Source organism: Acipenser ruthenus, chromosome 7, assembly GCF_902713425.1.
Source record: "Acipenser ruthenus chromosome 7, fAciRut3.2 maternal haplotype, whole genome shotgun sequence".
Classification (NCBI taxonomy): domain Eukaryota; kingdom Metazoa; phylum Chordata; class Actinopteri; order Acipenseriformes; family Acipenseridae; genus Acipenser; species Acipenser ruthenus.
In genome coordinates, this window is record NC_081195.1 from 61,054,748 (window position 1) to 61,067,290 (window position 12,543).

The following is a 12,543-nucleotide window of genomic DNA, read 5'->3' on the forward strand; positions in this document are numbered from 1 at the left end:
CTTGCTCAAGGGTACAGCAACAGTGTCCCCCACCTGGGATTGAACTCACGACCCTCCGGTCAAGAGTCCAGAGCCCTAACCACACTGCTGTCCTATAATAACAAATATGTTTAATTAAGCAAATGCAGAACCCAGTTTAGAATCTGGTTCACACTTACTTATTATCCGCATGGAACTGACATCGAGTCGAACCCTATAGAAAAGCGTGTATCCCGCTGCAGGGTAGTCATTTGTGCACAAGCAGTCTTGTCGTCTGCTTCCATTGAACGGACATTCATATGGATTTTGTAACCTAGAAAAAAAATTTAAAATTCAGCTTTTACCATACTTAGTATTATCCATAACTTCAAAACACTCAATCAAAACTCCAAAGTAAAACTTGGTTTCACAGTCCCTGATTATCAGTAATCTTGGACTACCCAGTGTAACCACCTGAAAAGAAACAAAGCAACGTAGTTTCGGCTAGTGTCTTTTTTAGTGTTAAGGTTGCAATGTTTAGATTTTTTTGTAAACATGTAAGCCACCTGCAGTAAACGGAACATCACCGTTTAAACGATGGGCGGGGCCTTGTCAAGAATAAAAAAAATACCAATATAATTTGGATATTAAACATTACCTCACAAAAAATGCATTAGGAATAATATGATGCAGACTTTTGTGCTGCTTAACGTTACTTTACAGTTTATGGATTTTATTACTAGTAAATTAAATGGTGGCATTTAAAGGTGGCCGAGTAGGTGGGGCTAAGATAGTTGAAAATATATCACAGCTTGAGCGTGTAAAGTGAATTATGCTTTACATTTCAATCCGTAAGACATACCTGTATCCATATACTTCAGAGTAGTTGTCTGTCTGCCCACTGCGTAAGGTAACATACTCTTTTGCATACTCTGACTGCATTTCAGCACAGTAAATCTGGGGGGAAAAATAATGCATGCAAATGTTTTTTAAAAAACAATTTGAAGAACTTAGGAAGGTTGTTATATTATAGGCCCATATTGAAAATGTTTTAACAATAACATAGATTCCTTTTGCAAGAAGTAGTAGGAATATAAGTAAATCGTGTTTCAAAAAGGGGACGGTAAAAAATAAAATACTGAAAATGACTTTCTGATGTAATGCAGTGCAATGAAGCCCACACTAAGTAGACTTCAAGGAATTGTAAAACAGAACGTTGCTGCTTTAAATATAATGTACCAATATGAAAACGTGTTGCATAACCTACCTGAATAATTTTTCCTTTAATCCTAAGCAAGTATTCACCATCTTTTGTAAGTCCTTGTTTAGTTTGCACATCACTGCAGCTTGTCGATAATTCACCTGTGCAGGAAATAAAATAATTACAATTATACAATCTTTTTTTTATTCATGTTGAACAGATTTGCACCACTTTTTATGAATAATACTTGATCCCGCTGGCATTCATGTACTACTTTATTGACATTCCTTCCATTTGTATTACGACTTCTGAGTCTGATGTACCTGTATGTGTTTATATACAGCTACCTATAAACAAAACCCAGACATACTAACATACTACTCACACTCTTTATCCTGACAAGCAGCCTTGGATACTGGCTTCTCATTTGGACGACACAGTTCAGAATGTAAACCCTTGGAGGTCACGCACTCCACCTTTCTCTCCATCACACCGGCTCCACAGGTCATAGAACACTGCAATGTGCAAGTATTAAAACATCCTCTTTAAGCATTAAAAAAAATGCACTGTTCAATGTCAATCATAACCTAAGTGAATCCAGTTATACAAAACATAATACAAGCCTCCCTGTTCCCAGTCCTTTCAGCCCGTAACAGTGTGGTTAAAGAAGCAAACAACATTTTAGAACAGTATTTGAGTTTTTGAATATGACTGTTAAAGCTTGAATAAGGCCTGATAGTTCAGGCCTTATTTATTATTTGTTTACTTAGCAGACACCTTTATCCAAGGCGATTTACAGACTAGGGTGTGTGAACTGTGCATCAGCTGCAGAGTCACTTACAACAACGTCTCACCCGAAAGACGGAGCACAGGGAGGTTAAGTGACTTGCTCAGGGTCACACAATGGGTCAGTGGCTAAGCCAGGATTTGAACCGGGGACCTCCTGGTTACAAGCCCTTTTCTTTAACCACACCACTCTTAGTCAAGCTTATACTATAACTGCATTGATTGCTTTTTGTAATTTAATAGAAATGTCAATTCAAAGAGAGAGGATACACACCTTACTCCATGAGCCTACTTTCCAGGATGCAGCAGGGGGACACTCCCTGAGGTTACATTTTTGGATGTCTGGAGGATGTGGCTTTGGGCATTTGGCACGAGATACAGATTGGTAGTCATAGGAATAATGATCTTGAATAGAGTGCACCTCAGAGCAGGAAATCATCCTTTGCTGGTATCCAGAGCCACAACTTTTTGAGCACTGTAAATACACAGCAGAAACAACGCTCTTCATTATCTGCTTTGTTGCATGTTTAACGGAAAGTACAAAAAAAATGGTATTAATATTTTATATATACAGTACGATTATACTGGTGGCTATTTTGTTAACCACACGATCCATTTCCTTGTGCCCCTTGAATGTATCCCCAAAACATTTTGTTGCTGTGCATTACCAGTTAACAAAGTTATTGCCGTCCAAAGTGGCCAAGACACTATGTTAACCCTGTAGATACATTTACCTAACAGACGGATACATTTACCTAACATTTACCTAACAGACGTTTGAGCAACTTGGTAACTTTCCTTAGGAGTTGGAACTCATGTGTACTGGTTTCTTTCTGGACACACTACCCAGCATTTATATAAAACTATAGCACAGGTTTACAGACTTAAATATTGCCCTAGCATGGGCAGAATCTTACAACAAAAAAAAGGACATTACATTTACACATTTACTTTACATGACCTTACTTAATACTGAGCCACACACTGTTTAACCAGGGTTACTGTCAATTGAACCAGTATAACTGGTCGAAAAACAGCACACATACCAGCTTTGGCAAGCATAACCCAGTGTTGGAACACTTATTGCTTCCAATAAGTTGTGCTGTGGATGGTGAGTTGGTAATATGCCCCCCTGACTCGCACAGAGGGATTCAATTTCAACAGGTTATTGACAGAGAGGGTTGTTGTAAAATCATTGGGCTTTCTCAATCCTCTGCATGTGCACTGATATTAAAACAAACCTCCAGTAACCACACACATTACACTACTCCATGTTCGAAGGCCTATACTTAATGATAAATAGCCTTGAGAAGCATGCTTTAATGAGCTAATCCAGTTCAGGACCTGATGCAATGGAACCCCAGAAAACTGGAAAGGTCCCTCAGTAAAAATAAATACTATATAAATGTACTTTATTTCCATGGCACAATACTGAATATATACTGTTGCAATCCATATCCATGGGTGTGTTTATTAAGCATGGGTATACAGGTATTCTTAGACACACTCCTTTCCAGTATGTGAGGACTGTATTGGTGTCCGTGGTGATCACCTACCATATTTACATTTATAATATGCCAGTTAGCAATTTCTATTTTCTTTATTAACTTAAGTATAATTTTGACTGTGCCCCTCATTATTGTGCAGATGGACTTTGCAAATCTCTACATTTAGACAGGCTGTTCCTTCATGTTGGTCCGCACCTGTTTTCTTTACAGGACAGGCAAATGGCACATAGTTATATATTTCTTTTACACTCTGTCCAACGTTTATAAAAGAGTGAAAAATAAGAACAACTAACCAATGCTAAGAGATATTGGTGGTTGAATACATATTTTAAACCTGAAAAGTAATTACACTTTTAAACTTGTCAAGAAAAGTTTATATGGTTTATAACGTATATGGGAAAACATAATAAATAAAAAGACCTGCAAGTAATTCATACCTGTGACCAATCTCCTGTAATCCATAAATATTCACAAGGTACTGTTTTGCATTTTTGTGAAGCGAGAGGTTTGGACGAAGAGTTGCAATGGCTGTCATCCACAGACTTCTTGTCTTGATCAACACACACAATCTTTCGTATCTTTATCCCTTCACCACAGGCAACAGGGCACTGAAAATAAATAACACATTGAACACACATCAAGGAAATTATTATCATACCAGTACAGAAAAGGGCTTTTCAAAAAATGTGTGGTATTTATTTCATGCAAACAAGTAGACTGTAGTTGTCAGTTAACTACTTGTGCAGCATGTGTGTATTTAGAACAAAGATGTCTCTTGGGAACTAATTAGGTTATACTGCAATTACACATGTAGTTATGTAGTTAGATGCTATGTTCAGCCCATGAAATCGCATCCCATAGACCCAGCTGTATCCCCTGCCCCTTTAAAATCACACTGAAGTATGGACAAAGTGGCCTTGGTTCTACCATATCAACATTTGTGTCTCCAGAGAACTGAAGGCAATATAAAGACATTGATAAAGGCTTCCCATTTGTCTGGCCAGATTTATTTTTAGTATAACTACCTATCTGATGTTTCAGTGTTTAAAGTTATATATGGTTCACCAGTAGACACAGCAATTGGTTGATATAAGCAGGCTTTGTAAAGTCATGTTATGGACGTTATCTGGGCTACAGCATTATTTGTGGTAAGTATTTATGTGGTTTTGGCAACAGTTGCAGGCAGGAAGCTATTTGAAGTCTAGTCAGACAAACCCCAACAAAGGAAACTGGTTTAATGTATGAGATGCAAAAGTTCTGTTCCTATGCCATATCAAGCAATACGTACGTCTTGCCATTTATCTGCAATCCATTCATAGTGAAGACAGTCAGGAGACCGGCACAGCTGTGTACGGGGGGGTTGGGTGAGGGGATCACACATCACTCCATCAACTCGACCTACACTTTTCAATCTGCAGAAGACTTCCCTTTGCTGAATCCCCACTCCACAGGTCACGGAGCACTGGAAAACATCCCAAGGTACAACTACCAGTTTAAACATTTGTATACTGGACATGGTTTCCTCAACAGATTTCCTTTAGAACCTATGGTGGGGTGTTATTAAATTCATGGATGAATTGCAAGTTCAGCAATACATGTCTGCAGATTTTAAACACGCTCATGTTTGTCTTACTATACTTAACAAATTACAGGAGGCTGTGGGGTCCAGTGGTTAAAGAAAAGGGCTTGTAACCAGGAGGTCCCCGGTTCAAATCCCACTTCAGCCACTGACTCATTGTGTGACCCTGAGCAAGTCACTTAACCTCCTTGTGCTCTGTCTTTCGGGTGAGACGTAATTGTAAGTGACTCTGCAACTGATGTATAGTTCACACACCCTAGTCTCTGTAAGTCGCCTTGGATAAAGGCATCTGCTAAATAAACAAATAATAATATAGGTTTTGAACCATTCCTAGTATCCAAGTCGTTGTCACTATTGGAACTTTCTGCAGTCATTTCAAAGGCTTTATATTCAACACTGTACTTTAAGTATTTACTGTACATAGTATGCTTTATGGGTTAAGAATCTGGCTATAGAAACACCAATGTTGTGCTTGAATGAAACCAGAGTGACAGGGCTTGGAGCAGTTCTGACACGCTTTTCTAATTTGTAGAGTACAGATAAACATACATAGACTTTGTGAGGTAAACCTTTCTCACCAGCAAGTAGACAGCACTTTCAAGTGCTACAGAAATATAAAACAAAAATGTATTTCTTTTATGAATACAATTTTCATAATGGTAGCTGTAGGATCAGAATCTTGATCTCTCTTTGAAGTTTTGTTGTGCCTTTGAATCTCCACCTGCATAAGGAAGAAGTGTTTTTGTACTGACATCGATAAATGGAGGGTTTTCTTTGACAACTTTTAAAACAAAGTTAAAACAAGAGAAACGCTGCAAGATCTACAGTCAATCGAATGAAAATTTTAGGAAAAGAACACTGACTTTTTCTTTGAACCCTTTCTGGTCTTTAACTTAAAACGATCAACACGATTGCACTCTGCACTACTGTGGTTGTTGAGACAAGAAAGCAATCATGTTACACAATAAGATCCTGGGATCAAAGATTATACTTCCTGCCCTTCCTATACTTTAAGAGTAAGTAGCTTCAAATTACATTTTGGTGCTAGCCTAAGTTACATATGTAGAGTGAAAATGTATTGATAATCATATGAAGGAAAATGTGTTTGTGATTTTAAACCAGTTTGCTGGAGGTGACATTGGCATACGTAGAGTTGCTAAGGCAGTGACTCACTTGGCCTTAGGCTTAGAATTCTGAGTGATTAGGCATGTGCTAGAAAGTACAGGAAAGGAGACCTATGGTAAAGAATTCACCACAGTGACCTTGTAAAAGAGAGTAGTTTGTACTTGGTTGCACCGAAGTGGATAACATGAATAACTCATTTCTATTGCTGAGAATTCTAACTAGTAAGATAACAGAACCAAACTGTAGTCATGTAGGCTCTGAGTCTACTCAAGCATAAATACCAAGCATAGAGGCATACACAAACAGAGAAGCTCCCAATACCTCCAGATCATCAAGACCATCTGTCTAGAGTCTGAGGCTGTCCCTCCAGAGGCTGAGGTAACTTGATCAATTGCATATCTCTGTTAATACTAGTGGCACGTATTGTATCTAAACAATAACTTTCAATGTAATGTTTGGTATTTGAAACTAATAAATGGTAAATGACTTGAAACATGGTCTGGTCTCATCCTTATAGCATAACAAATGAATGTCATGTTTACCTTAACTTTTAAACCTTACACATATCTATGGCAGACACAATATTTGAGTAAGTACAACAAGAACAACTCAATGATTGCACCGTAAAGAGTTAAGGCAACAGTAAACATAAGTATGAAAATGCAACTAAAGCTACTTAAGAGTTCTGATCTCAGAGTATGTCTATTGTGATAAGCACATAAAATGATTACAGTGACTGATAGGGGTGTGCACTGCATCTGGTATTTGACTTTAGGTAAAGGGTTATTCAGAATGTGAAAAACAAAGTGCATAGAATTTTGCATTAACACGCACATGTGGTCAAGTACCCAAATGAATGTATGTGACCACTATGCAATTGGATACATGACTACATATGCACAGTACAGGTACAACTACAGAGAAATAGTTATGGCATTGCTACGGTAAATCAGATCCAGGTCCCATAAGAAAAAGACCCTAAAAAATCTATGATGTCTCTTTAGGTGAGTTCCACCCAATCTGCTACCAATTATATCAGCCTCGAAGTGGTAAGGGAGAATGGCTCTAATCATGGGCCCACACGTCATCTCTCATGTAACTCAGAGGGTGGGGTGACTGGCCTGCCTCAGCATTTCCTCTGAATCTGCTGTGGTGGAAGTTTAGTGTTAACTGCATAAACTACTTGGTCTGTAAGGTTTAAATAAGTGGTGAAAGCATAAAAACATTTCCTGACAGACATGTTTTTCTTTTATACAGTGTTACGGAAGTGACATTTATTCTGCAGCTGTATTTAAAATCAACTATAGAGAGACTTGTTCCCCTTCCCTCGCCAGCTCGCCATGGTGTGGGAAGGTATTATACAATGCTCACTGCCACTTATTTCTGACTTGTTACTTTCTTGGTAACAACAACCATTTTTTATTAAAACAATTGGAAGGGTTGACTGCCTCACTTCAAAAGACAGTGGTAAATAAGTTTGCTACACTTTCACAGATCTGGAGTTTGTTTGTCAGACTAAAGACTGTGCCAGTGCCTTCCGATACCTGCAGTGCACTTTAACCATTCATACCTCTTTCCATCCGTTGGCCTTCCAGCTAGGGCATCTGCGTGACCTACATGGCTTGTGATTGCGAGGCTTTGACAGCTGTTTGCAGTGTTCTTCCTCCACTTGGGCCTGATCTTTATCAGCACAGTAAACGTCCCGATGCTTGGTGCCTTTTCCACAGCTCACCGAACACTGGAAGAAAATGAACACAGCGTGTTTCGGTTTACATCTGTTTTCACTCATTCAAATATTTTAATCTCTACCAGTAAGTGACAGCATCAGAGTGGTTTCCACATTGTCACTGTAAGCAGTAGCACAGTATATACATAGAAACTCAGACACTCAGGTTTGTAAAATGTAGTTCATCTCAATGCATCTGGGAACATTCCACTCACCTTTCATTACAACATAGGGAATCTGTTCAGACCCAATTCTATGGGCGAATACATTTTGTAACCGGTTGACAATCAGACTTTCAACTTCTCATACTATGTTTGCAATTAAAGTATCTATACTCAAATATTTTACTCATATTTAAATGATGTTTAAATATGTTCATGATTAAAATGCAGTTCTATTTTAATTTATCAAAATGTACTGTAACAAAATAAATAAATAAATAAAACCCAAACATTCTTGTACCAAATCCTGTAGAAAAAATAAATTATGCTGTTACAAGAGAGGTAATTTCCTGGTTATTCCAAATCAGAAATAAAAAAAAAAAACAGTTAAGCAATATTTGTATGGCAAGTAGCAATTAACCTTCTGTATTACAAAAAATTACTTTCACGCCTTTTCTCACAGCACACAAGGTTAAATACAATGTGGTTTCAATTCCCTCCAGATCCCATTAAGTGAAAGAGTACAGTTGAGCCTTTATGTATCGCTTTCGGGAAGAGAGTGAAAGGGAACTCTCATTATTATCTATGCATGCATGAAACTAAGCATCATCTGGTCTCAATAAGATGTGTATAATGCCTCAGCAAAGTTAAGCTCTAAAATCTAGAAGAAAATCCCCCGAGAAACTTTTTAAACTATGGTGTTTTTTTTGTCTTCTCTTTTGAGTACAAGAACTCTAGAACGGGTTTAGTAAAGCAACGTGCTTGTCTTTTTAAATTTGCACAAGATTAAAGTAATTACAAACTAATTTACTATATGCATTCCTTGTCAAAGCTAGTAAGGGGCTTCAGAATGAACTACTTGTGTAAAATATCCCCTATGTTTAACGCATTGTTTTGTTAAAGAATATGTTCCAGTCCAGCTGATTAATATAATATTGCATTGTTTGTTCAGCATGATTACATAATGCAACAATCTTGTGTATACAGTTATCTTTGTTTAAGTCACTTAACATATTTCAGACAGCCTCTGAATTTCCAAATCATACAGATACTGTACTTGTTCATTTGCAAGTGTACATTTTTAAATCAAAATCAAGCCACTGACAATTTTACATCGCCTTGTTAACCACTGTTGTTCACTTTTAGGTTGGACCTGAATATTTGTCAGTCAAATACGTCAGGGTGTTTTACAAAGCTTGAAAACAGATGCAGTACACAAATGCCCTTCAGTTCATCCAGTGTAAGCATTTTCAATAAAGGACTTGGCTGCATTTGACACCCTGTATATATTTCATAAACATTGTAATTACTGAGGCATTTTAAACACAGGGCTGCAGGTCAACAGACTGGGGACATCAAAGCAATCCACAGATAATGTCTGGTCTTAAAAAAACTTCCAAACTGGTAAATGATAACACCGTGAACACTCCTGTCATTTCAGTACAGACAGAACTGAAAAGGAACAAGATTCAGAAAAACCAGCTCTTCCTTGTCAAACTCTTTTCTTTTAACAGGATCTAAACCATACCTCCTGGGCGACGTCACTGGGTTACATGCGCTGCCAACAGTGGGATAAGATATGGTATGAAAGCTTGCTCCTCCTTCTCCCAAAAACACTCATCTGAAAGCCATTAGTTAATCAAAGATGTTAATCCCTAGAGCAGAGAACAGGCACTGCAAACGGGGCTCCAAGGACAACTCCATTTTCAAGAGGAGGCTTGACCATCAGTTTGGTGTCTGGGAAAAAGTTTCAGCAGACAAACGGCAAGCAAGGTAAGCCTGCAATACAGCTCTGACTACTAACAGAGCCAAACACTTTTTCCAGATATGAAAGATAACATAAACAACAGGCACGGTATGCTAACATCTTATAGCTATTATCTAGTATTTTGAATTTTACATATTTTTTGTTACATATGTTGTGTAAGCACAGAAAGTATACGAGATCTAGACTATGCAAGGTCAAGGTATACTCAAATCTGATTTGTTGTTAACTGAAAAGTTTGCTTTTAAAGGAGTCTGTGCATTTTCTGAAACAGGAGGGTTATAAGCTGTGTGTGGGAACTGTTGTATACATCATACATGCTTGGATTTTTGTCGCTAATTACAAATCAAAGAGGCGGCAGTATGGTTTATTTTTATGGTACAGTTAGCTAGATTATTTAAACATTAACAATAGCAGGCACATAAGACAGGAAGAAAAATTCATGGACATTAAAGCTATTTTCTTTTTTAAAAAATGCAACCCTAGTAAAACAGCATCTAATATGGATCGTAGGAGAGAATCTGTTATTGTGATTGACATTTTGAAAGTTCGACATTTTAAAAATTGACCTAAAAATCAAGTTTGAAATAATTTGCTTTAAAGAAATCTGGCAAACAATACTTTGCCAAAAGGATGCCAAAAATAAGAACATACTGTACAGTATATTCATTTAAATAACCAAATATCGAAATTTACCAAACACAGCTTGTAAAATATGAATCTGGAAATGTGTAATAACATTGTGGAATTGTATATTTTAGGACCAACAAATTGTGACAGTATAAGATACCAAAATAAGCACAGAAAAGTTATATTTGCGGAAAGCCTAAAACTATGTAGGATTGGTATCTTGACAGATTCAAGGAAGCGAGATAAGGAAGTTTAAGGAAGAGATTCAAATTAAACTAGGCTTTCCTTCTTGCATATTCATATTCTACATCCTTACACCTCAAAAAAAAAAAAAAAAAAAAAGAATCATGCCGAACTTGGAACCAGAAATTCAGGATTGCTTATGCATGCCTAATGCATTGCTTCTAAGACAATAAACTACAGTACAATAGTTAATCATTCTGATTGTTCTGGATCAGTGGTTAAAGGCACTGCTTACATGGCACCGGTCATTTCCATCCCTGTTTGGCAAGGTGCACTCCTGGCAAAACTCCATGATATCCATGTACAACTGCCATCTTGATTGAGTAACCCCCATGAGGCCTTATGGGTTCACCTTGGCTAATGTCTATAAGCAAGACAACCTCACCAACAACCCAGGAAATGAATATATACCAGGACACTGCAGTTTAACTTTTGGATCTCTAGCATCACAATTAAAAAATCTGCACCCCCTGAAAAAAAAATATACAAGGCTATGGGCTCCCGAGGATAGGCGCTACACGTGGAGTGCAGGATGTGCCCTATATCCTGGACGTCACCGGTTCTAGTCCAGGATATTCCCACAGCCGACTATGGATGGGAACTGTGCACAATTGGCCGAGCGCCGCCCCGGGAGGGGGAGGGTTTAGGTTGGCCAGCGAGTCCTTGACTCACCGCGCACCAGCGACCCCTGTAGTCTGGCCGGGCGCCTGCGGGCTTTCCTGTAAACTGCCTGAGAGTTGCATTGTCCTCCAACACTGTAGCTCTTGGGTGGCTGCATGGTAAGCCTGCTGTGTGAAAAAAAATAGTCGGCTGACGGCACACGCTTCGGAGGACAGCGTGTGTTCGTCTTCGCGCGCTCCCGAGTCGCAGGGGTGGTATATACACACACAAGGATTGGGTGTGGGTAAGTCATCATTATTTTGCAGTATGATGGAATATTTTGTTCTCTGAGAGATAAGATTCAACATGGTATTGTTGGCAGTGTATTTACCTAGTGGGCAGCTTTCAGCTAAACAGAAGCAGACACCGCTTCTCACCCAGGTAAGAACGAGGGGAATGAAGAAAAGAAAAAAATCTAGAAAACGTACAACAGTATCACATTTTAAACTATCTAGCTGGGTGCAGCTGATCCAACACAACACATCTGACTGCATGAGATTTACAAAAGGCCTTTTAAGTACAGCTGAGGCATTATTTTTTGGCCTTTGCAAATGTTCATACAGAAGATCATACCATGGTAGACTATGGTAAATGCATAGTATAACCATGGGAAATGCAGAGAAAAACTGCACAATTATCATGCAGAAATACCATGGTAAACTTTTATAAGGGTAGTCGCTGATCAAATCCCTGTCTAGTATTAGTAAATGAAAGTCACAGGTCCCAAATCACCATTGTTGTTAATCTTTGAGTAGTGGCATTGTATGCTGGCAAGTAGGGAAGCTCACATGTCCCTCTTGTTGTGCTAATAATATTTTAGTTCTTCACTCGTTTTTTTTGTATTAATTCAGTGTATGAAAATATTTAAACTACAATGCTGATATAAACAGATTTATCCTTTTGCCAAAATATACCTCAGACATTTGTGTAAGGGGTTAGAACTATAACACATACAGGATAAATCATAACACGCAAGCAATGAACCAAAGTCTTGAACAGAAAAGTGTGTGTGGGGGTGGTGGTGGTGGTGGGGGGGGGTTGTGGAGCAGATTATAAATATTTGTAGTGCTAATAAGAGGTACATAATTGGATTTCAAAACCTTGATTGGCACAGCTTTAAAAATACACATTTCTGATTAGGCAGCATTCATCATATTCCAGCTGTGGGAATGGTAGTTCTTGTAGAAAGGAACGGGGTGGG

The 12,543-nt window shown here is 38.3% G+C and overlaps 1 protein-coding gene across 1 annotated transcript in view; it reads right to left on the reverse strand.

Annotated features, from left to right (window-relative positions):
• Positions 1–12,543, reverse strand: part of LOC117415778 (A disintegrin and metalloproteinase with thrombospondin motifs 20-like) — a 104,030-nt gene that overhangs the window by 6,579 nt on the left and 84,908 nt on the right. The window contains exons 29-36 of the mRNA XM_034026569.3: positions 7,728–7,895; positions 4,742–4,915; positions 3,891–4,061; positions 2,220–2,420; positions 1,545–1,674; positions 1,226–1,320; positions 821–915; positions 159–292 (exon numbers count right to left, since the gene is read on the reverse strand). Coding sequence (XP_033882460.2) covers positions 159–292; positions 821–915; positions 1,226–1,320; positions 1,545–1,674; positions 2,220–2,420; positions 3,891–4,061; positions 4,742–4,915; positions 7,728–7,895 — 1,168 coding nt within the window. The remainder of the gene's footprint in view (positions 1–158; positions 293–820; positions 916–1,225; positions 1,321–1,544; positions 1,675–2,219; positions 2,421–3,890; positions 4,062–4,741; positions 4,916–7,727; positions 7,896–12,543) is intronic.